The sequence below is a fragment of the Castanea sativa genome, chromosome 9 (assembly GCF_040712315.1).
Source record: "Castanea sativa cultivar Marrone di Chiusa Pesio chromosome 9, ASM4071231v1".
In the NCBI taxonomy this organism is placed as follows: domain Eukaryota; kingdom Viridiplantae; phylum Streptophyta; class Magnoliopsida; order Fagales; family Fagaceae; genus Castanea; species Castanea sativa.
This window is the reverse complement of record NC_134021.1, coordinates 967,277-993,526: the sequence shown is the minus strand read 5'-3', so window position 1 is coordinate 993,526 and position 26,250 is coordinate 967,277. Positions and strand designations below refer to the sequence as shown.

The 26,250-nt window shown below is 35.1% G+C and overlaps 1 protein-coding gene across 4 annotated transcripts; it reads right to left on the bottom strand.

Moving 5' to 3' along the window:
- Positions 1-9,920: 9,920 nt before the first annotated feature.
- On the bottom strand, positions 9,921-18,976 carry LOC142610228 (disease resistance protein RPM1-like). Of its 4 annotated transcripts, none has more exons than XR_012839790.1 (6): positions 18,322-18,976; positions 18,139-18,208; positions 17,360-17,544; positions 12,976-15,829; positions 11,648-11,705; positions 9,921-10,215 (listed from the first exon to the last, which is right to left on the bottom strand). XR_012839790.1 is itself a non-coding variant. In XM_075781990.1 (6 exons), the coding sequence occupies exons 4-5, from the start codon at positions 15,677-15,679 to the stop codon at positions 12,995-12,997; spliced, it is 2,283 nt and encodes a 760-aa protein (XP_075638105.1). In that variant the 5' UTR covers positions 15,680-15,829; positions 17,360-17,544; positions 18,139-18,208; positions 18,322-18,976; the 3' UTR covers positions 9,921-10,215; positions 12,976-12,994. The 4 variants fall into 4 exon arrangements, 3 of the variants coding, with proteins under 3 accessions (XP_075638105.1, XP_075638103.1, XP_075638104.1); XM_075781990.1 differs by lacking the exon at positions 11,648-11,705 and having other exon boundaries at positions 12,976-13,647; positions 14,050-15,829; XM_075781988.1 differs by lacking the exon at positions 11,648-11,705.
- Between the last annotated feature and the right edge of the window lie 7,274 nt (positions 18,977-26,250).

Sequence of the window (26,250 nt, the reverse complement as noted above, 5' to 3'; positions counted from 1 at the left end):
ACATTTTTCTTTTTTGGAGGCATCAGTACGTAATTGTCATTGGACATTGGATCTTGGCCTTTTCAAATAAGACTTGGGATTGATCACTTGGACTGGATGATTGATTTTTTGAATCTGTTTAATCAGATTATGCAGCAATGTTACATGACTATACTCTAAATTACTTGGTACTCTTTACTGGTCCAAAAGAAATAAACCACTCACTCTAATGCCCATTTAAGCATTTGAGATGGAATACACCGCGGTTTTGCTTGAAATATTTCCATTTTTTGATTCATAAAATTAAGATTTCAGATGGAAGGTCACGTGAGGATTAGAATGTAGTGATCATTCTATATTAAGGATTAGAATGCAGATTTGTTAAATACTTCAGGACACAATCATGTATTCTTGTTGGTAAAAAAAAAAAAAAATCATAAAAAAAAAGTTGGTAAAAATCACTGTAAGCTAAGAACATCTTCTATAAGATGTCCCACTGAGCCACACTTTTGATGTGTCACAAAATTTGCAAAATATTTATATTAATTTTTTACATTGACATTGTTTTGAAATTATTTGAGAATCTAAACTTTTTTGTTTTTTTTTTTGAAAACTTTTCTTTTTTCATCCCTTAAAACATTGTTCTTAAAACGCGATTTCAACTTGGACAAAATTTAAGTAAAATTTGTATTATCAAAATACGATTTCAACATTTAAAATTGTATTTCTTAAACACAAAATTTAAAAACAATCTAGATTCTTGAATAGTTTCAAGAATCTACTTGAAATTTTAAGCACAATCTGAAATATACCAATATCCCAAGAAAACTCCGTAGCATCCAAACATCCAATTAATATGGTTGTTCATGTACAGTGTTTCTATGCGCCTTAGCAGCAATTTAGTGCCTTTAACATCACCTGTTACAGGTGACCACCACCGCAAAGCTGGTTCCTCATGTCCTTCTGGACTTTTAGGGCCATCACCTACACAAGACTCATTTCAGTGAAACCATAACTTCCAAGATGTGGGAAAGAAAAGCTCAATCTGCTAGAATGTTAATTAAATGATTAAATGCATCTTTCTTAACAGTTTAAGTTTTCAAAATAATTGGTAATTTGTCATGATGTCAGAGTGGGTAGTCATGAATAATGCTCAAGATCAGACCCATGCAAAGCTGTAGCCAACAAAAATATATTTCAAGGAAAACAAGAAGGAAAGCATATTTGTAAGCAAAGAGAAGAGACATCTTACTTCTTACTATCAAAATGATTACCAAAAGAGAAAGAGATGCATTTGGTAGAGGAGAAAAACTACAAAAAGTGGCTATTATATTAGTATATGTAAAGGCAACACTGAATAACAAAATAGTAACTTGAGTCATGACTAAGAGTACGATTACAATTTCAAATAGATATTGCTAACTTAGGTAACACAAAAGTATCAAGTTGCAGTTCTGATCACACATTAGAAGACTAAAACAAAATTGTTCCAATATGTATTAGTTTGATATTATGACTTTGAGCACTAATTTCTCTTCATGAACAGACAACCTAACAATGAGGAATGTAATAAAAATACAGTTTAAAACAACAAATTTGCTACCAAAAAGAAGAATTGAAAAAAAAAACAGAGGAAAAAAAAGGGAAATCTCATTAAGAATTTAAATGTAAGTCAAAGATTTTTAACGAGGACTCAAGATCCATAGGTTAATGGTCAAAGATGCATTAATAAAGGGAAACCAATTAAACTATGATTATACTAATCAAAAAAATAAAATAAGCCTTAATCAAATCTCATTTATACAGGAATTGCAAACTAAAGAGCATACGGTGTAAGAGGATTTGCAGCAGTGTAGCTAAATAGCTATATAGCTATTTTAGCTACACCAAAACACAAAAAAGATGGCTGCAGTAGTAGAGCTATAGCCAAAAAATTTGGCTTCTCAGCTACAGTGCACATCTAAAGATAGATGTGCACTGTAGCTCAAAGGTAAAAAAAAGAAAAAAAAAATTATTTTATTAAATTTCTCTCTCTTCTTTCATTTAAAAAATATTTTCTCTTTCTTTCTTTTTCTCTCTCTCTCCGGCTTCTCTTCTTTCTTCCTTTTTCCTTCACATTTTTTTTTCTCTCCCTCATCTACTCTTTGCTTCGCCGATCTGTTCTGGATCTTCATCTTCATCACCGATCGGTTTTGGGTTTGTCTTCATCGCCGATCTTCATCTTCATCTTCATCTCCCATGCCGCCGACCCATCTCGCCCAGTCCTCCATCTCACCGCCAATCCAAGCTCCATTGCCGACCTAAGCTTCATTGTCGATCCAGGCTCCATCGGAACCGCCTTCATTGAACTCAAGAGCGCCGCGAATTTCGTGGCTGTGGCTGGATTTTGTGGATTTCTTTGGGTTTCATGATGACGGTTGGCTGGGTTTCATGGTGGCGAAGTTTCGTGGGTCATTGGTGGTGTGGCTGTGTTGGTGGTGATTTGTGTGGTGGTTTTTGGCTAATTTAGATTTTTGGCAGTGGTTGTGAGTGGTTGTTCTTGGCTTGCTAGTTGTTGTTGGCTGGTTGTGGGCGGTTGTTCTTGGTTGGTAGTGGGATGTATTATTTTATTGTAATAGATATATTATTTTATTGTGTTGAAAACTAAAATAGATCCACTGCTGCAACATGTGAGTAGGTAAAATAGATAAAGTAACTTTTGGTAGTGCCAAATAGCTAAATTTTTAACTCCACTACTGTGGATGCTCTAAAACAAAAACAAAAACTAGGAACCTTTTTATTTTTTCCTCAACTTGATACAACCACTATTTCATCATTTTCAAGCATGGGTACATAAATGGAAGGGGATTGCTCATCTACTGTCTACTAGTTTGAACATCTACAGGGTACTAGTTTGTGCAAAAAGAAAGTATGACTAAGATCGACTACCCATAAACTAGGCTCTAGTCCAGTAGCCCCCCTACACAATCTCCTAAAAAGTAAAAACAACCATGCCTCAGCTTTGGGAGGGGAATACCTGTGAGGAAAGTATGAGGGACAACGTGTATAAAGTCAAGAAATTTATTTCTGAACTTACATGTTACTTCTCAAATGGATAGAAGCATGGACAAGGGAATCAACAAAAAGACATAGTAAGCATGTACCAAGCTATTATTAATCAAAGTTTTCAATGATGACTAGTTCTCAAATTATACAAGAAGCAAAGTAAGCATTTGGAAGTTTGAAAGACAGATATTTATATATATAAACAAATGGAGCAAACATGTAGCTTATTAAAACAGACCAATACATGTTCCAAATCACAAATAAGACATCATATCCAAACCAAGTCTAAGAAACCTCTGTACGTACAATTGAAAATCATATCATGAAAGACGTAATGAAAAATCTAGCGAAAGTCTTAGGGTTACATAAGTCACCATCTTGTATTCTCCAATCACACAACGTCCACAGAGGATTTTCCTCAAACATATGGTAGGCTTTACATACCCACATAGCATTAAGAGTCAGACCTAGAAACTAATTCTATCTGTTTTGAGGAAATTGATGTGCTTATGCCAAAGTGGTAGCTAAAACAAACTACAAGCAATCAAGCAGTAGAAAGCATTAGTGAGCTTGATTCTGTGGTACCACAGAAAAAAAAAAAAAAAAAAAAAAAAAAAGAGATACGGTAAAGTAAAATCAATCATTAGAAAAGATTACTTATTTTTCAAGTAAGAAAACATTAGTTCCATTTCAAAGTCAATTTAATAATATAATATAACATTTCGAATTACTACCAGATGTAGATCTTTGGGATGTGCTGCACCTTTGGAAAATCCATTCTTCCTTCTCCTTCAATGTGATTTTAAAGTTCCATTAAGATAGATGCCAAAACCAGTTCTTGGAGATTTTGAAGGTATTTAATGCCCTTGGGCACTATGTTTAACTCCATGCAGTTGATGATATCTAGGGATTTCAGATTGGGCATCACCCCCTTTTCTATTATTATCTCATTCAATTGAGGGAAAATACGAATTCTTAAACTTGTAAGTTTAAGAAAGCCAGTACTGAAGCATAGTTGTTTTCCAACATAGGCATTAGTAAGCAAAAGACGTGCATTGCATTCTTTCATTTCCTCTCCTCCATCATGTACAACACCAAATTTTTCTTTGATTGATATTGATAGAGCAAGCTCCCGTAGAAGATCATGCATTTTACATCTCTTTGGCCTTCCAAATTCATTCCTCTCTACAACTTGAAGCATATTCCGGAAAGTGAGTTCTACAAGATAGCTATCTGCTACTTCTTCTGTAGTGGACCCTTTTACTTGTTCTACAAATCCTTCTGCCATCCATAGTTTAATGAGCCTTTTTTTTCGAATCTCAAAGTACTCACAGTTTGCCAATCCAGAAGCATGGATAGCCTAGAAGGTAACATAATCTTTCACCCTTCTGTTTTGCATTACTTTTCCTGTTTCCCCCCTTCCTTGTCACTTCATATTCTCCTCCTTCTGTTCATAAAGGTAAGGAGGATTGGGGATATCTTAATAGAGTGGTCCTCTTCCAAGTGTCCACATCAACCCCCCACCCCCCTTTCCCCAGGCCCCTGCTTTTTTTACAAATAGGAAACAAGAAAAACGGAGAAAAATAAATCAAACTGTTGCCCCACGACCAAAAAATAATTTTGATACTATAGTCCAGCTCCACTGAGTGGTGGCTCAAACTAATCGGTATTTATTATGGAAATCCATTTTTTGCTATTTAAGCCTATCTACGACTGTGTGGAGAAGTATTTTAATCAATCTTATATTCTTTGATCTATATTATTAATACGTGTAAAAATTCTAATGTTTATATTGCAGAAGAAGGAGAGGATTCCCAAGAAAAAGAGGGGAGATCATATGGTTCTCTTATGATTCAGAGATTATTTGGAAGTGAAGAAGGACGGATTGATCACATGCTTCAAGTGCGTTGTTTTACCAATTTGATGCTAAATCATACAACCATGTAAATGGTCATGCACATGCACGTACTGATACTGCACATATACTTCTAATGACAACTGGGATTAACATCTTGCATGGGTTACTTGTTAGAAGTCATTAAAAATGGATAAGGTAGTACCAGTTCAACATATAAGGACCTAACCTGATCATTGGAGCAGCTTTCATGCCAGATTCCTTGTATTTATCCCCACCTTGTTGCATGCTAATCTTAAAACAAGGATATGGACATGGTGCTGTGTACCCAGCACATGTAGGTCTTAGACATGGCAGCATTAAGATAAATTACATGATGTGAATGTTAAGAGGGTTCAGATGGATGACTCGCAACATAAGGAAAATCAAATGAGGAGTTGAGATATTGATGCCAAGATTGGCATTGTATCAATCAAGGATAAGATGCAAGAGTCACCTCAGATGGTTCATTATGTGCAATGAAGATCTACAGATGCAATAGTTTAAAAAAGTTGATATAGGTGGAAGGAGTGTTAAGGGTAAGCCGATAAGGGGATTAAAAAAATACGTGGGTAGTAGTAAGAAGATTTCCAAGGAGTTAGCAAAGAACATGACTTTTGAAGTGTTGAAGTGGAAAAAGACTCATGTAACTGATATCAATGTTGTGATTAAGATTAAGTTGAACTGGAGTTGTATTTGCATGTTGAAATATGTTTTTCCAATGATAGTTTGATGTTGTTCGTGTAGGATAAAACATTTGAGCATCCGTACTTACAAGCCCTTGGATCACAAACGTTAAGTACCCGCTTTCTACTTTCTAAAAAAAGTCATTTTATACATAATTTTGGTTCTGTCAAGTATTGCTTGTTATTGGGCAAGTACTCACTATCTACATTGTGTACAACAATTATCATTTGCCTTCCATCATTAACTTCTCCTTTGAACATTTGGCACAAAATGTTCATGCAATTAGCATTTAATGATTAATGTATCTGATCCCACCAAACCATGTTTAAGCAACAACTATCACTATGATTCTTCTTATGTGTTTACATTTATTGGCGTTTTTTGCATTTTTTCAAGCTATCCTATTTGGTTTTTATCTTATAATCTATTTCTGCTAACCATAAGGTTTTCACAATGTCAATGATTACTATATACTTGCAGTTGCTAAAAAGTTTTTCTTTTTTCGTTTCTCTTTGTTATTCTTACACCTCAGAAGGGTTAAAATATTTTAACAAAATGTCTGATTGAGTTTAGGATATTTATGTTCTCATAACTTCTTTTTTTTTCATCTATTCGTAATCATTTGATAAATTACACTAATCTTTTTCATCTATTTGTAATTGTTAAATTACTAATTGTCTAAAAAACTTAAGCCATTAGAATATGATAGATTTAATCATTGAACCATATACTTCTAACACTCCCCCTCAAGTGTGAGCCGAAATTACCTTTTAATAGATGCGGCCTAACATGTGGGAATTTAAATCGGAGGTAGAATGGAGGAGACAGAGATCGAACTCAGAACCTCTCGCTTTGATACCATGTTAAATTACTGATTATCCCAAAAGATTAAGTTATTAGGATATGGTAAATTTAATTATTTAACCATATACTTCTAACAATAATCTTGTTTTATGAATAAAGAAACTGAATTAATAACAAAACTACAAAGAACAAATGCAGCACCGACTTGAATTAATAACATGAGTACAACAGCAAAATCCATAGGCAACAAAAATTGTCACAAATCCATAATTTCAGTCAGAAAGAAAGAAATTAAGTTGCAGAATTGGAGAAAAAGATTAGGGAAATTACATTTTACACCATGTATATCTGGGGTTCTTTCAAATCAAACCCAATAATTGTGGTTTCAAAATAAATACTATAATTTCAAAAGTTTCAATTTAAATCGTGAAGTTTAAAGTTTCAAATTGAACTCTGGACTTTTAAAATCGTATCACTTTAAACTCTGGGCCTTTTGAGTTTGATTTGGGGGTTTGATTGTGGGGTTTAAAAATTTAATAGTTTTCTTCTCATTTATCCCCATTCTTTGTAGTGGGGAATATAATAACAGACAAGTAATTTGAGCCTACATGTTGTGCTGCTTTTGTACCTTAATCTTCTTTTAATTTGTGAATCTTGGTATACAGAAACTATTGGAGGGATCATGATACCGCTCTTTTCATATTAAAACACTTGTATCGAGATATACTTGAAGACCCCAACTCACCTGCGAAATCTAGTGGGGGCAACTCAAAAGAAGAAAGTGGTTCCACAGGCTGGTCTAATCAAAGAGAGACTGTTGATGAAGAACTTCCATTAATATTCTCTGACATTGTTATGGTTAGAAATTTTTTTAAAAAAAAGCCAAGAAAATTTGGAGGAAGTGCTGATGACAGCAGCAGTATTCAAATTCTTGCTACACGCCTTTAGATGCATCATGCAAGTGCAATTGATGAAATGGAAGCAATTTTTGTTATTATCATATCACTGCATTTTGGGCCAAATTATCTCATACTTTTAACATTGCGGAAAGTCCTGAAATTTATGATTGTGTTGTGCTACGATGGGAATGATAGTCAAAGTTACAATGAAAAGGATATGCCATTGTCCACACCAAGGCTCACCCTTGAAATGTTGATTGAGAATGAGGGGAGTGGATTAGTTGTGCTATGTAGCAGAGTAGCAGTTGGTTAAATGGAAGTATACTTGAAACTAATCCCTATGGGATTTAGGTGAAATCAAATGGACATATACAAATAGTGTATAGTGTTGTTCAAAAACACATGTAGACACTGACACACAAAAGAATGATATAGAAAGGTGTTAATGGAACTCTCTCTCTCTCTCTCTTTTTGGGTGATGAGAATTGCAAAAGACGGTGTAAATTTGTAGCTTTATTGTATAAAATTACTCCTTTTGTGGTGATTTTTTGAGCTATCAAATGGAAAACTGTTGTGGTGCGTAACTTAAAAAATCAATTCACTATATTGAAATACTATTTAATCATATTTTGCTACAAGCCGACAGATTGGTAAATAAGGTTGAGCAAATTGTTGCTTAAGATGATTGGCAACTAGTAGTGGTATAAACCCTGGCTATGAACCCACCAAGGCCGATTTGTGCATTACAAAATTATTGCAAAGAGATCAAGTCATGGGAATAACATCCATGGTTCAGACGAAAAAATAAAAATAAAAAAAGGTTTATTATCATTCCAAATATGTACTATTATAATGTTGTCAAACCCTCCAACATGGGCGTTATGTAATGTCCTATACTTCCTACTGACAAATTGAAAATCTTTTTGCTAAATCTCCCTACTCTAGCTAACAGTAATAGTTAATATCTACACTTAATACAAACTCCCTCCTAACACTAAAAACATCTAGCTAATAATGATTGATATGTAAGGTTCGTATTTAAGAGATATTGTAAAATGTGTCATCTTCTTTTGATAACAATTAAATTTAACCATGTAACTAGATTCTCAAAAAAAAAAAAAAAAAAAAAAAATCAATTGTGTAACTTAGTCTTCTCGAAGAGATGGAAAAGCATAGTTTGAACATGGCAGAACATCCACACTGTCACGAAATCTTCATGCTCATGCATGTTTTTGGCAAAACGTGTTCCACCCTTCCTTGAGAACATAAACCCTGGACTCCCAAAGTTTGAATGTCATTGAGTGTTCCTTACCTTTTATGTCATACATAAAGATAGGAATTCCATTATCAACAACTTCGTTCTTGTTTAGCAATGGTAAGAGAGTTTTTGACATCTAGTTTGTTCAGGGACAGCTTGCTTTGGTCACCCCTTACATCCTATGAGGCTGTTGACGCATGGGAATGGTGGGGATTCCAGGGGCTTGCAGGAATAGGCTTTCACGGACAGGGTTAATAACCATGGTTTTCTTTGGAAACATTGAATGGGTTCTGGCTTGCTAGTATTTGCTACATGTTGGTTATGCCTAATTCTTTGGTTTTTGATTTCATGCAAAGCTATGGCGAATTTCTCATCCAGCAATTGGCATGCTTTATGTGAAGAAGAATCATAGCAGCTTTGTCTTCCTCATTGAATTTGTGAAGGAAGTCATTGCCATTAACATATCCACTCAACCTAATTTTCCCCATAATTTAATTTCAGTATCTAAGTTTATATGAGGAAACGACTACGTCTACAAGACTAATATAGTAATAGGATGAAAAAGGGTTCATCAAACTACTATTCAAATTGTGTGCTCACTATTGTATCCATGAAAAAAAATTGTGGGTTCTCCAAAAATATTATTTAATTCATTTTAACAATTTTGCTATGAAGAGGGGAGTAGGGTGTCAAATAATTTTTAGAAAAAATAGAAACTTTATTTTATTATTATCATCAGTCATAAGATGTACAGAGTTGCAAAAGCATAATTGTATATGAAAAATGAAAATAGAGGTGTGAATGCATTGGAATAGGTTGGATTTTGTTTTGTGTTTTTATAAAAGCCAACAATTTCACATGTTAAGAAATGTTCAACTCAACCTGATTCATAGGGAACATGTAGGGTTGGGTCGGTTCGTTAGAACCATTTTGTTAGGCCTATTAAAAAATTTTGGTTTTCATTCACCAATTTAAACCCATTTTTTTAATAAATAATTATAATTTCATCTAAAATAAATCTCAAAGTACTAAGACAGTCGGAGCTAACAAATTTAAAGTTATAAAGTCTAAAATAAATTTTTTTTATAGGTATATAAAATCTAAAATAATATAAATTAAAGAGTTTATACACATTTTTTTTATAGTATTAATTAATAGCGGGGTTGGATCGGGTTATTTGGATTAAAATTTTTGACAACTTTTCAACCCAATCCAACTCAAGTTTCAAAAAAATAAGGACCCAACCAAACCCTTCAACCCACAAAAAAAAAAAAACCCTAATGTTGGTTTGGATTAGGTTCATCAAGTTGTTAAAGAAGAATAAACAAAAGAACTATAAAACTCAGAAACAATAGACAACAATTCACACGGATGTTAATGGTTTACACAAGATAAATTACATACAAATTACAACACAAAAGATGAGCAAATCCACGGTTGAACCAGTGGCAATCTTCCAACAAACTGCCACAAAGGCATCTTGGAGTTCAAACTTTTACATTTATTACAGACAAATAAGAAACAAAGTCTTGAGTATTAATTTATTGAATAATAACCAAAATACCCAAACAATATTTAGAATTGGAGCTCCAAACGAAACAGAATCCTTTTGAAGCAAACAAAGCAAACTCATAATCTTCAGCATCATTCTGTCACAAGTAAAATAAAATTTTAAAAAAAAACCAGAGATATGGCTTATTAAAACTGACAAATTCACGTTCCAAACCACAAATAATAAGACATCACAACCAAACTAAATCTAAGAAATCTCTGTACATACAGATGAAAATCACAAGCAAGATTAGGATTATTGACATGCATCGAGGACACATAATGAAAAAACCCAGAAAAAGTCAGTGTTACATAAGTCACAATCTTGTATGTACCAATCACATATCATTCATAGAGGACTTTCTTGGAAATATGGTGGGCATTACTCACATACAGAACAAGCCTACAAACACACATTCACACATGCATATACACTAAAATACATATTAAAAACAGTTGTAAGTACACAATTGCACCTAGACCCAAAGAAGATTATGGGCTCAGGCCCAATGAGCCTTAAACAACGAAAATTTGTAGAGCGTGGGTTCGATATCTAGATTAAAGGTACTGAGAACTTGATAACAGGTTTTTATATGCCAACACTTGTAAACAATGAATGATAATTGCAAATGGGTCTCCTCGGACTTGAGCCGAGGACTCTTTCTTTACTATTTCTCTTTCTTCCTTAAAGATTACAATTCTTAATTTCTTTCTTTCTTTTCAGACCCCCCTGTCTCTATGGCCTTCACCCCCCTTAAAAACTTCTTGACCTCTTGCTTTTTGGACAGTGACTAGAAGTTTCAGCCTTACTGTTCAGGGGTCACTTCCCCATTAATGCGGCCAGGGAGGTAGGTGCAGAGTCTTAAATGCGGAGGTGGCAGCCTTTGCTCTTGATATTTTTTAACACTGGTGCCTCTAGAAGGTTCAGGGTCTCCCCCTTTTAACCAACAGTCTTCCCAGAATTCTGCCTTGACCTTTGTAGTGCATCTCCGAGTTCTCTTGGAACGGTCCGAGGAGGAACTCACCCTCGGCTATATCCTCGGACCCTCGGCATATGGGCCAATTCGTAGAGTTAACAAATTCTTAATTTTGGAGCAGGTCGGTCCTCCATGCTACAGTCCAAAGGCCCATATGCCCACTTGGGTCCTTTTACTCCCCACAACAGTATTTTGGCACAGGATCCAAAAGCTAATTAATTCTATTTCAAAGAATTTGATGTGTTTATCAGTTTTTGCCAAGATGGTAACTAAATCAAACTCCAAGCAATCAAGCAATAGCAAGCATTGGTAGGCATGACCATGGTTACTTATTTATGATGTCAAAAACCATTAGTTTCAAAAACTTAAGCTATTACAAAGTGGATAAATAATATAAGTCAAGCATACATAAATTTGTTAGTGAAATAACTTAGATGAAGCAAAGCTTTTTTTTGGGGGGGGGGGTTAGATGAAAGATAGAAATGAATGTGATAACCATTCATGAAAAAAGCTAAAAAGAAGAAGAAAAAAACACAAAGAATTGAGAAGCTACCTTCATGAAACATTCCCGAATTACTACTAGATGTAAATATTTGGAATGCACCGCAACACTGAATAACAAAGTGTAACTTACGAGTTATGTCTAAGAGTATGATAACAAATTCAAATAGATATTGCTAACTTAGGTAGCACAAAGTGTCAAGTTGCAATTCCAATCACATAAATGAAGACAAAACAAAATTGTTCAACATGTATTAGTTGGAAATTTTGACTTGGATCACTCATTTCTCTTCATGAGCTTATGACAAGTGACAACCTAACAATGAGGAATGTAGTAAAAATAAATTTTAAAGCAAGAGATTTGCAACCCAAAAGAAGAATTGGAAAAACAGAGAAAAATTGGAAATCTCATTAAGAATTTGTATGTAAGTCAAGGATTTTTAACTAGGACTCAAGAACCATAGGTTAATGGCCAAGATGCATCAATAAAGGGAAAATAATTAAATTGTGATTATACTTATCAGAAAATAAATAAACCCTAATCACATCTCATTCATATAGGAATTGCGAACTTAAGAGCATAGTGTGGCAGACTAACAATGTAAGCACTTAAGAGTTAAAACATCCTATTATCAATGGCAAAAAAATAAAAAGAAGTTATTATTAATCAATGTATTTTCATGATGACTAGTTATCAAATTATATAAGAAGCAAAGTATGCACTTAGAAGTTTGAAACACAAAGATTTATATATATAAACAAATCACAGGCTAACATGTGGCTTACTAAAACAGACCAATATGTGGTCCAAACAACAAAAAAGACATCATAACCAAACCAAATCTAAGAAACCTTTTTACATAGAATTGAAAATTATATGCAAGCTTAGGATAATCAACGCCCATGAAAGACGCATAATGAAAAATCCAGCAAAAGTCGCGGGGTTACATAAGTCAAAATCTTGTATCGTCAGATCTTTTGTTTTATAATTCCCCTCCCAACTACACTTTGAACACTCTTCTCTCTGATTTGTATGGCCTATGCCACTTTAGGCTTTGCCCTGCTTCTGATGTACATGTCTCTATTTCTTAGTGAAATGCATTCTCCAGTTTACCAAAAAAAAAAAAAAAAAATCTTGTATCTTCCAATCACACAACATTCACACAGGACTTTCCTCAAACATATGGTGGACTTAACATACCCACAAACAGAACACACCCAAACACATTTATATAAACAGTATTTTGAGTCAGGCCCATAAACTAATTTTATGATGAAGAAATCATTAGTTCAAAGAAATAGCTAAAATGATAAAATGAATGCAACCATTCATTTAAAGATTAAAAGTGGAAGAAAAAATAGATAGAACTGAGAAGCTACCTTCGTGAAACATTCTGAATTACTTCCAGATGTACCTCTTTGGGATATGCTGCACCTTTAGAAGATCCATGTTGCAAATACGATTTATAAGTTCCATTGAGACAGATATCAAATGCAGTTCTTGGAGATTTTGAAGGTATTCAATGCCCTTGGGCACTGTCTTTAATTCCTTGCAGCTGTCAATATTTAGGGTTTCCAAATTTGGCATCACGTCCTTTTCTATTATTATCTCATTCAATTGTGGGAAATTACAAATTCCCAACTTTGTAAGCTTACAAAATCCTGTATTGAAACATAGCTGATTTCCAACATAGGCATTAGTAAGTATAAGATGTCCCAAAAGGGGCAAAGTAGAGATGTGAGGGAGTAAATCTTCTATCAGTCTTGACCAATCCAATTGCAAAAATGTGAGGCTTCGAAGTGAACGAAACCACTGTGGCACCCTCTCTAGTTTTCCACACAAAATAAGATTTCGAAGGTCGGGAGGATTTGAGAGTGCATCCATTCGGAGAGTTTCCTCTTCATCAGCTACTATGATAGTCAAGACCCTAAGACGTCTCATGTTTTGAATTGAGATACATAAGTCCGTCTCATCTACTTCTTTCACGTTGCCAATACCAATCGAGGTAAGTTGGGTCATGCTCCGAATTTGTCTTATCAAGTCACCTTTTGCTTCAAAACAACACAAGGTTTGCAAATTCTTTAATTGCCCAATATTTGATGGTGCTTGCATTCCTATAAGATATTTGAAGTCATTCCAATTTCCAGTGTAGCGATACATTATTAAATGCCGCAAGTTTTGCAACTTTCCTATTCCATGAGGAAGGGCCTCTATATGTGTGTCCTTAACGTCCAAGGTTTGAAGATTAATGAGCCTCCCAATGGAATTTGGGAGCTTTTTAAGTAAAGTCCCCCTTAAATTCAAATATCTTAAGTTGAATAATTTGAATACTTCATTAGGCAATTTATCAATGGGGGCATCCTCCAAATCTAGAACCCTTAACATTTTACTTTTTAAAGGAAGTGTTTTCAACAACTTGTTAAAAACAAGAAAAGAACGGAGCTTTGACGTACCCGTAAATGATTTGAATTCTCCATCAGTTTTGTGAATTGAAATGCGGCGTGCTTTGCATTCTTTCATTTCTTCTGCTCCATCATGTACAACACCAAATTTTTCTTTGACTGATATTGACAGAGCAAGGTCCCGCAAAATATCATGCATTTTATATCTCTGTGGCCTTCCAGATTCGTTCCACCTTACGACTTGAAGCATGTTCCTGAAAGTGAGTTCTCCTAGATAGTTATCTGCTACTTCTTCTAGAAGGCGCCCTTCAAATTTTTTCACAAATCCTTCTGCCATCCATAGCTTAATGAGCCTTTTTCTTCGAATCTCATGATCTTCTGGGAAAAGAGAGCAATATAAGAAACAATGCTTCAATTGATATGGTAATTCGTTGAAACTAAGCAACAAAATGCTCTTCACTACTTCTAGGTCAGGATTGTTACTTAGACTCGAATTCAAGGTGTTACGAATTTCACTCCATTGAAAATCATTCTTGGAATACATAAGACTGCCCAAAGCCACAATTGCAAGAGGTAGGCCTTCACATTTTCTTACAAGTTCGTGAGCAACAGATTCAAGCTCTGGTGGACAGATTCTATTTGGACTGCCTAAGAATGCTTTCTTGCAAAAGAGTTCCCACGCCTCATCTGGTTCAAGCAATTGAATACGATGAACATAAGGTTCACCCATAAAACGATGGTGAGATACATCATCTTTACGAGTTGTAAGGATGATTTTGCTCCCAGGATCTCCATCTTGAAGTGATAGTCTTAGTTCATTTAAGACATTTGTGTTCCAAACATCATCTAGGACAAGTAGATATGATTTCTTCTCTAAGTAGCTCTCCAGCATTTTTCCTAGCGATATGTAGTCCTTAGAACTCAAGTCTGATGGATTTGTTTCCTTCTTTGACTCATAGAATTTCTCAATCATGCTCCTCAATAAGTCTTCTACACCATATTTTTGGGAGACAGTGATCCATGCATAACAATCAAAATGTTTCTGTACAACGTCACTGTTATAGATGTTGGCAACTAGTGTGGTTTTGCCAGATCCTCCCATCCCCAAGATTGAAATGACAGTCTGTTGCTGTTCTCTATCCATCAACCGCATTATTAACTGTTTTCTTTTATCTTCGATCCCTACAAGTTCATCTTCTTTGAAAAACAAAGATGATTGGGCATGCCGCACAACCCATTTGTGAAAATCTTCTGAACTTTTCCCCTCTATAGGATCACCACGATATCTCTCTTTTAACTCTGAAGTTCTCTTGATTGTCTTATTGATATTTTGTAACTTGCAGGCTATTTTATGCCTCACCCAAAGAGTCTGTGGAATGTAAATTGTATGGTGAAGGAACCAAGCAAATCGACCCCCAATTTGTTGGCTATTGATGTGATACATGAACATATCAATAACATCTTCAACATCATATGCTGTGTTCCTCACATTTGTCACCCAAGTTTTCTCTACGGCACTGCTTGCTCCCCTTTTATCTGCCTCTTGTAAAAAAGACTGCATGCTTGTCAACTCACGGTCGATATCTTCAATTGCATCACGAACCCCCCATAATAGCGACGCTTCAGTTGCAAGAGTTGAAATGATATTGTCAATCAAGAGTTCTGCTATAGCCGATTCCATTTTTGCTTTCAAACTCGCACCTAGCTCTGTTGCTGAATTGTTAGGCTCCCCTTCTTTCAATCAATTAAGTTGGAACTTGGAGAATAGGGATGAGTGGAAGGAGAGAAATAGAGTGCCATGCTTTGACTTGTTTCTCGCCACACGAGAGACCTACGGCATAAGAATCAAGGTAAAACCGTAAAAGTTAATATGAATGAAGGAATTTTCCTTAATCTTCTATATTAGCTTTTTTTTATTTATTTAAATTTTATTGCATAATAATGATAAGGGAAGGTGAGGGTACCGTACATACCAGAAAATGCTTATAAAGATTTAAGGACTAAAATGAAATAACTGATAATCCTATAAAAAAAAAATTAGAAAATTATATAGTTTATGGACCAAAATTTTGACATTTTTTATTTCTTTCGAAACAAAATAATTGAATCTTTCTAAAAATATCATCCTTATCTGATAACACAATTAACACTTTTGAACAAATTATTACTTTAATTATGATAATCACATTTATTCTCAAGGAAAGATATTAAAAGACATCGACAGAAATATAAATTTTAGCATCTTGTTCAAGTGACATTTAAATCATAATCAACAAAGATGAAGTTTAATACATGTCTTTGATTTGCCATGTTTAAGAGATGCTTTACAATTTACATTTCAATTTTCCTTGGATCTGTTATTTCTATTTTAAGAAACCATAGAGTCATGTTTCCTTGAGGGACCAATTTATTTTAATTGTATTGAAACTTCCCTTCAATAAAAACTCATGTCAAACTCCAACAATTTCACTTTTTTTATTTATTTATAAACTCGAGTGTTTCACTTCATACTCCATTAATTATAGCATGTAATGTGTTTGATATATATATATATATATATATAAAGTGTGATTGTATGGTGTATACAACTTTGTACTTGTGGAGTGATTATCATACTAAAGGTGCTTAATGTATAGTGTACCTAATTGGTGGTGCATAAAGTGAGAATTATTTTTTCCACTTATCATTAATTGATCAAACAATTTGGCCTTTTTTTTCTTTTCTAATGATAAGTTTCATTGATAATAAAAGATTTGCCAATATTCAATTCAAAGATAGATGTGGGAACCTAGGGGATCCAAAATAACAAATAATCAAATATAGAAACAAATGCTAATAAATGCTTTTAAATATTTAAATGGCGAATTATAACTTTCCCACTTATGGTTTAGTCAAAATTTAAGTTGTCTATCCTTGATTGAAGTTAGCTTAATTAGGGTTCCATAACCTATGTCTATTAAAAAATTGGGTTAAATATGTATTTTTGCTCTCTTTTTTATTTCTCTCCTCTCAAAACATACAAAACATAAAAGAATAAGACAAAATAGGATGAAAAAGTGAGAGTTTTGTAGTTGAAGCTTCTATGCTGGTGGTAATATTTGTTCTTAATTTATACAAAACTCTCACTTTTTTATCTTTTTTTTTTTTTTTTTTTGTGTTTTGAGAAGAAGGAAACATAAAAGAGAACAAAAATACATATTTAGTCTAATTTTTAACCGAGTTTGGTTACGGAAACCTAACTAAGTTAATCTAAGTGAATAAAATGTCAAATTTCAAACCATGAGTAGTTAACTTAAATTTTGGTGGTAAGTTGTAATTAGTCCATATTTAAAATATGAAATATTTTAAAGAAAAAACTTACTTGTAAATTTCACTTGAATATTTTCTTCACACTTCGAGAGCTTACGTACAAGAGGAGTTTACAGTAAAGAAATACAAATAGGGAGGATCGCCAATGAGGAATATATCAAGTCGGTTTTCTCCAATATGTATTTCACTTGAGAGTTGAGAATGAGTAGCCTTTTCTTTGAAGATAGATGTAGGAACCTAGGAGATCCAAAAGAACAAACTATCAAATATTATATCAATTATATTCTGTTTTATATCAAGAAATACATGACAGTCGTACTATCTATATATTTTTTATAAATTTGATTACATTTACTACTATTTTTAAATCTCTTTAAGTATTTCTAAATCTCTTTAATTTGATAACATGAATGTAAAAAATATCTTTTGAAAAATATTACTATTTTTTTTTTAATTTCTTTTTAAGTGTTTTTTCCATACATCTCACAGATTAACGAGTAGTTAATAATCACAACCAATACTTTGTTACATGAAGAAGAAGAAGAAGAAGAATACAAAATATAGGCAAAATTCTTCAATTTTTTTTATTTTTATTGTTCAATGTTTCCCGAGAAAACACAAATTACAAGTTACTTTACTAATAAAAAGACAAACTAATTGATTAAAAAGCAAAACAATTAGAAATTCAAACTGGCCACAACCTCAACCTCATGAGGTGTGGTCTTAATAATTAATGAAGAATAAATATATGACATAGACATAAGTAGAAGTGAACAACAATTTACAATCTTCAAATTTATAAAATAATATATAAAAGTTTTCAATTCCAACCTCCACTACTCGAAATCGTTACCGAAGACTTCCACCATCTGATATTCAATTTGAAGATAGATGTAGGAACCTAGGAGATCCAAAAGAACAAATTATCAAATATAGAAACAAAAACTAATTAATGCTTTCAAATATTTAAAATATGCAAATACAGTGGTGAAATATTTTAAAGAATAGACTTACTTGAACAATAAACTTGAATATTTTCTTGAGAAGAATGGTACACTTCGAGAGCTAACAAGAGGAGTTTACAATTGAAGGTGATAAAGAAATTATAAATAGGGAGGATCGCAAACGAGAGAAATAAATTAAATAATACAATGATGGTTTTTCTCCACTCTGTATTTCACTTGAGACTGAGAGAGTTGAGAATGAGAAGCATTTTCTTTCTTCTCAGCAAAACAGAGAATGAGTAGCCTTTTACTACAGACTCGAAGTAGCAATTGTCGACCACTCTCTTCTTATTCTTCACTTTTTTCACTTCTATGACTTTTTGCTTAACTGCTTGTTTGCTTTATGACTTTCACTTGTCTGTTTCTTGAATTATTACTGTCACACAGCTTTTTTTTTTTTTTTTTTAAGATTATTGCTTCACATTTTTAAAATTATTAGGAAAAAGATGACACTCATTTGCTTCACTATTTGAGAGGGATGAAAACCTTCTGTTTTCATTTGGCTTTTTCCTCGCGCTTTCCTCTGTACTGTAGAATGATTCCTCACTTTTACGACTTTTTGCTTAACTGCTTGTCTGCTTTTATGACTTTCACTCGTCTGTTTCTTGAATTATTACTGTAACACAGCTTCTTCTTTTTTCTTTTTTTTTTTTTTTTTTTTTTTCAGATTATTGCTTCACATTTTTAAATTTATTAGGAAAAAGATGACAGCCCATGTGCTTCTGAGACGGTCTTCAATAGTCATATTGGAAAAGATGTCACCCGTTCACACTTGACATTGACAAGAGTAATATTTCTTGTATTCCTTTTTTTCAGTAGGAAATATGAAAATAAGAGAAATGTTATAGACATAGATTTTTGTATAATTTTGTACTATATCTCGTTATATGGTAATTTGTAATTAGTGATTAGTTAATTTATTAGTAAGACATGTGAAGATACATTTTAACCGATCACAACTCGTTAAGTTATAATTAAAATTGTGCAAAAATATGTGTCCTAGCATTTCTCTGAAAATAATATATATTTTTTTAGGTAGCCCTTTTCAACCACTTATTTTTTATTCACTTGTCTTTTCCTTCTTACAAAGCCACATGGCCTTCGTTTATTTTGTTTTCAAATGGGTCGTCTGCATCTTTTAATTATTGTGGTCCCATGGTTTGGTCATTTCTGGCAAACAGTCCTTCTGAGGAAATAATATTTTTTAAGGAAATAATATTTTTAATTATAACAGCCTTTTTAAGGAAATAATTTTTTTTTCTTCTCTCACTTCCCAGTGACTCACGTCTCAATCTCGGTTTCTCTTCAAGTCTCCGTGTCTTATTTTCAGCTTTTATTCAATATATTATTTTATTATGTAAATATAATATTGGTGGAAATTATTTTTTAGTTCCTACATTTTCAATCAATTCTCACTTTAGTCCCCACATTTTATTTATACCGGATTTAGTCCCTATTATCAAAAACACTTCCTGATTTGGTCCCTGCCATTACATCAGAGACAAAATAAGATGACGTGGTAGACAGCAGAAATAAAAAATAATAAACTATTGAAATCAGCTGACACGTGGCCTACTGCCCTTAGTTTAGCCCTTACTTAGTCACGTGGCCCTCACGTGACAGCCCCTAACCAAAAACCCCAAATTAGCTGACCATTCTCACAATTGAAATCCCTAATCCCCCAAATTTTCTTAGCTCCCCTCTCACCCACGAACCCAATTTGAGAGAATCCCAATTCTCCAAGTCCTAAAACCCTAACAAAATTCCTAAACACTTGACCACAGCCTTCACAGTGGCCACGGCCAAGCCTCCATCGCTCCCTCTCTCCTTGCCAACCAAATTGACCAGCACAAACACCACTTCGCCCGCCTTCTCTACACTAATTTCTTGTGTTGGCACCAGCGGAAACACGACGGGCAAAAATGACAACAGTAGCGGTGGAGTCAAGTGTGTCAAAATTGGAAGCAGTGGCGGCTATTGTGAGGCCCTGGCGTAACGGTCCATGAGTTGTTGGCAGATGTCGGAGCCATCTTTCAAAAGCTCCTCTGTTTGTTCTTCTGGTTTTGGCATGGTGGTTTTGCCTTCGGTTTGGTTTTTGGATTTGAACTTGGAACTTGGAATTGATATTTGTTTGGTTGTGATTTTTGAAGCGACAGGGTTTAACTGTTTTAACTTTTCAGTTTGTGTTCTTGGGTTAGGTCTGACTCGCTCTGATCATGTTTTTTGGGTGGGTGTTAAAGTTTTGGGCTTTCTCATTATGCTGTATTTTTGTGCTTGGTGAGCAATTTTACTACCTAGGTTGGTTTTTAATTTTGGGAAGCATTTCAGGTTTTTAACTTTGGAAGCACTTCAATTTCTGGGTTTCTAATCAGTTGGTCTTTTTATGGGTCTTTTTTAGTGGGTCTTTTAGCTTTTCTTCAGTGGGTTTTTTTTAGTTTCAAGGATATTAGTATTTTGCTAATACTATGTGTTATTTTTTCATGACTTTGGTTGAAGATATATATAGTGGGTGGCAAGGTGCTGCTTCCGGTGTAGAGGCAACGGATTTTGACCCTTGAAGCTGTTATTGCAGGCTACATGAAGAGAGAGAAGAGGCTGCTCGGATGCTACTTAGTTGGTTGCTTCTTTTGGTTGGCTAAATAGGTGGGGGGGAAAGGGTCATTAGGTGGGTAGCTGTTAGTGGAAAAAGGTCATAATTTGTGTTGGTATGTAATTCTGGTGAAAAAGGCCTAAATTTTAGTGTAATTCTCTCTGTAATCTGAGACTTTAGTAATGGAACATGGTCTTTTTAATACATCTATGACTTGTATACCAATTAATCTATGACTTGTATTCTAAGATTTTGATTCTCTTTGTAATCTGTCTGGGGCTGCACTCAACACCAAAGCAGTTTGAACAGAATCTAACATTGAGAAGTATTATGTATCTGCATTATACTCACTTCATAATACTAACTCCAAAGATTTAAGTAGACATATGAAACAAGTACAAAGACACAGAATACAGAGGAAAGAACTAAATAATCTCATTCCAAAGAGAAGGGCATCAATTAATACATGACATTGCACATGAACAGAGTCAGAAGCTGGTACAATAAATGCTATCTCTAAGAAAGATTAAAAGTGGGGAGAAGTGAATAATTCTGTTAGTATAGACTAACATTGAGAAATGTCTTGTTTTAATGCCATTGAACCACCAATGCCACTAAATAGTGCTCCACTGAACCACCAATGCAGCAATATTCAATGCCATTAATACACTCTAAAACCTGTAAAATTAACTTGTCCTACAACCTGTTATACACCAATGCAGTAGTGTGTCTGCCAAGCAAGAAAATGGAACCTAAACCATTATTGACACATATTTCGGCGCCTTGTGAAAATGAGAGGAAAAACTTATAATGAAAAACCCCATTTAAATAAAACAAAAGTCAAGAAGTTGACTATATAAACACTCAAGCTCAAGCACAACCTGTAAATACTAATGATCACTAATTAACACCAATGATAGTTTTTGGTGTACCAAAATTATTACAAAATATGGGACAAAGTCTACCCATTTGAATGCATACAAAAAAAGGACTTGGTTAGCCATTATATAGATATACCAAAATGCCACTTGTCCTGGCAATTACATAAACATATGAAGAGTGCTTTCAACATATAGCACACACACAAAAAAAGTCCTGCTTTAGCTTGCTATCTTCCAGCAGATCTCATTGATGCCATATCCCTTGCTGTAGTCCCAGTTGCATTCAAGGTCTCAATAGTGACTGCACCTCTCTTCCTCCGTCTTTTTGGTCTTGGATTGGACTGGTTATCAATGGGGGGTGGAGGTACACTACCTACAGCTGGGCTATTTGCATGTCCATCCTTGGCTGCTTGCAAGCACATGCACAATAACAATTAATGGTATGCCAACTGAAAAACAAAACAATGCGGATATCTAAGTCAAAGAAGTTTATTTACCCTCCGAGTGGTCTTGCTGACTTGGGATGCACTCCTGGGCAAGGAGGAGTTCCCTCCTACTTCTCCCTTGCATCTCCTTTTGTATTGTCCTAATTTCCCACATAACTTGCATTGTTTTGAGATGCCTAGACCTCTATTTTTTCTGTGACTTCTAGGTTCATTAGGCTTTAGTGCCCTCTTCTTCTTAGGCTTGCCAGGAGGTCTCCTCTTGATAGGGGGTTGCACAAGTGGCAGTCCACTAGGTCTCCACATATTTTGGCCATTGATGGGCTATATAATGGGGTCATAGCAATCAATGTAGGTAGTCCTTTTGTAGTAAGCATTGACATACTTTTCAGCATCTTCCCTGTTGAAAAAGATACAGGAAATGGCATGGCAACATGGTATGCCAGTTATGTCCCACTTCCTACAGCTGCACTTCTTCTCTTCCAAGTCCACAGTGAAACTCTCCAGCCCATTCATCACTTCAAACTTGCTAAGACCAGCCCAACATGCTAGCCACTTGCTGCATGCCAACTTCTCCTTGTACAGTAACTTCCTTATCTTAGGACACAACTCAGATTCCACCTTCATAATCATTTGTCTGTTTGCTTGAAATCTAGTCATCCACCTCCTTTAACTCATTCATTGCCCTCTCATGTTCTTGCTGATAGGTAGCCTTGGCTGCTTCCCAAAAAAGGTCTCTAATAAGGACACCAGGGTGATTCTTCCCTAAATTATTGTTTAAATGTCTGCAGCAGATCCTATGCTCATACTATGGCCAATTGTCAACAAAGGTGTTCACCAACCCCTGCAAAGCACAAACATTTTATTCAGCAAGCAATGAAGCTACCATCAACCTTAATTAATTCAGCAAGCAATAAAGCTACCATTAAACCTTCTGCTGATCAGATATGAACACCCATCTATTGCCATCTCCTATGTCAGCAAGCAATAAATTAAGAAACCAAGTCCAAGTGTCCTTCATTTCAGCCTCAACTACTGCATATGCGAAAGGGAAGTATTCATCATTGGGATCTCTTCCAATAGCACACATCAACTGACCACCTGTCTTGGTCTTCAGATGGCATGCATCTAGACCAATGATTGGCCTGCACCCTGCCAAAAAGCCCTTCTTGCAACCTTTCAGCAAATGTATATTCTTTCAAAATATAGCAGCCCAATTGTCAAGGCATGCTCAACTGCCAAATCAACATCATTATAAGTATGCACCCTCATCAAAACTGTGCTCCCAGGACTACACCTTCTCAACTAATCATAGTACTCCCATAGCTGGTTGAACTGTGCAGTGTGGGCCCCATCAACAGCATCTTGAGCTTTCTCTCTAGCCCTACTTGCCTTGCCTGTACTTATGTCAATCATGTACTTCTCATGCACAGCATCCTGAATGTCCTTGAGCTTTATGTCAGGTTGTCTCCTAACCCTCTTCATTAACTATTTCCCAATGTATGATGCTGTGCACCTTGGATTTCTATAACTTCTACTGCATGTGTGTTCCATGTTCAGTGTTTTCAATCTAAAACTCTTCTCCCTTGGCACCTTTGCAAGGTAGGCAACAAACTCACACCCTGGTTGGCATCGGGCTCTCACTCTCACTAAGTCATTTTTCACAAACTCTATACCCCAACCACCATGGACTACATAATCAGTTATAGCATCTTTAAATTGTTTAGTTGAGATGAACAACGTATCCTTCTCAAACCTAAGGTGCTCAACTTTGGCTACTGGCCTAAAGATTAGGTATCTGCTCCTCCTAATAGAATTGTCAACCTCAGCAATAGGGATATCATCATCACTTGAATCATCACCATCCTCACTGCTTGATGATAATTCATCAAGGCTAAGCAACTCCTCATTCTCATAGTCAGAATTCATGACACCACCACCCATTTTTCCTGATTCAACCTTTTCATCTTCAGCTTGATTGTCCCAACTATCAGTACTATCTTCACCAATGTTCATTGGTTGCATTTCTGGCTCTTCTTCTAAGTCACTCCCCTCATCCTCACTACTCTCCTCAACTTGGTCATCAAAAATTGGTGCTTTGCCAGCCCTCCTAGCACAAACCTGCTCAGCATCTACCTCATATGGCTCACCAAGGTCAACATTAGTAAATTCAGCATTATCATAGCCTCCAAACTGTGAAAATTCAGGTCTGTACTCTACATCACCATACTCAGCATACTCATAATAGTGATCACTCTAAAGCCTTACCATCTATACCTTCTAGTTCACTACCAGGTAGTCTAGCAGCTAAGGGCTCAAAATCCTCCAACGGTAACTCAAGTGGTTCATGCACTGGATGCTCCACAAAGACATGAATCTCCCCATATCCCTTCACCAAGTCAGTCATGAACATAACAGTATCATCATCAACCACCTGATGGAAATTTTCCTGCTCTGGGTTCACACCAGGCATTTTAAACCATAGTCTATCTACTGCAATGTACCCAAACTCCCTACAGATACTCTCAACCTCTACTTTTGACCACTTATCTGGGTCACAATTATCCATTATATCAACTGTGCCTCCCACATACACTTGAGAGTCTCACCTAACATGCCCACCATGGTGGACATGCAGAGTAAAAGGCTCATCCATCTTGCATGCAAGTCACGGAAATAAATAAAAAAGCATGCAAGTCATGAAATTAATAATACTTTGTTAGGCTAATAAACAATTAAAAAAGCATACAACACAGACAAACGGAACACATGGACCCAGCCACTTCTCAAAAAGCAAGACACAACACATACAATCAATGCAAATACCAACACAAAAATTCCATGGTTTATCAAAGTCAATATAGTGGCCCTTGAGCAACGCACAATATAGACAAACAACAAAAATATCTCATTTTTTATCACAGTCAGTATTGTAGCCTGTGAAACAAAAGTAAAACAAACAGCAAATACCAAAAGCAACACACAACATCCAAACAATGCAAATCCCAAAAATATTCCACTATCATGGTCAAAGTTTGGATTAGATTTTCTTAAAGCTATTGTAGGGACATGATTTTCAGACCAAGCCCAAAAATGTAAGGGATCTTGGCTCAGTGAACCCAGTACAATAAATTTGTAGAGAGTGGGTCAAAGAGCTAGGCTTTAGTGCATGGATAACAATTAATATAGTTTTGGATGATGAGCCAACAAGAATTGAACCCGGTTTGTGCGAGAAAGTTTGTCCTCGACACAGTCCGAGAAGCTCTGTTCTAGTATATATTGGATGACAATGGTTACAAGAGTTATTGAGATTGCTATAGTGCTTTCTCTTCTCCTTTTTTCATTCTCCTCCTTCTCTGGGATCTCTACCCTTATTTATATTACATCTTTCCCTTCATCCTTACCCTACACGTGGACTACATGTAGACAGTTGATGGTTTATGCTGATACTTGTCCCATTAGCCCCCTCAAAAAGTCTACTGGGGTGGCTGTAAGGCTGCCATAATACTGTTCAGAGGTCACTTTCTCATTAATGCGGTGGTAGTAGCTTTCCCTTAGATATTTTTGAGTCCTTATCCCTCTTGTACGTTCATGATGCTCGTTGCTATTATTAGAACTTCTTGAAAGGTCATCCTTGATCATTAGGATCTATACCAGATTTGCGTTTAGCTTTATCCGAGGAGATAGGACTCCTCAGACTCGGACCACCCATGCTTCTCGGCCAAAACCACATGCTCTCGGCCAAATCCCAAAGTCCATGACCCCACAGCTATTATAGAAATTTGGATTATTTGGGCTTATTCAAAGATGTCCGTGTGCACACATTATTGACGACAAAAGTGGCAACTAGCTAGGGCCCTTTTAGCTAGATAAACACAAGATATGCTTTGAATATTAATCCCTTTCCCACAAGCCCAAGAAAATTCTTTGCAATCTAATATAGGTTATTGGGTGTTCCTTTTTCCTGGTGGCTTTTTTAATTTTAATTTTATTTTCCCCCATTTGAAAGAGAAAGGAAAAGAAAA

Coding starts and splice junctions, on each gene's coding strand:
- LOC142610228 (XM_075781988.1), bottom strand. CDS start 15,679: ATGGAATCGGCTATAGCAGAACTCTTGATTGACAATATCATTTCAACT.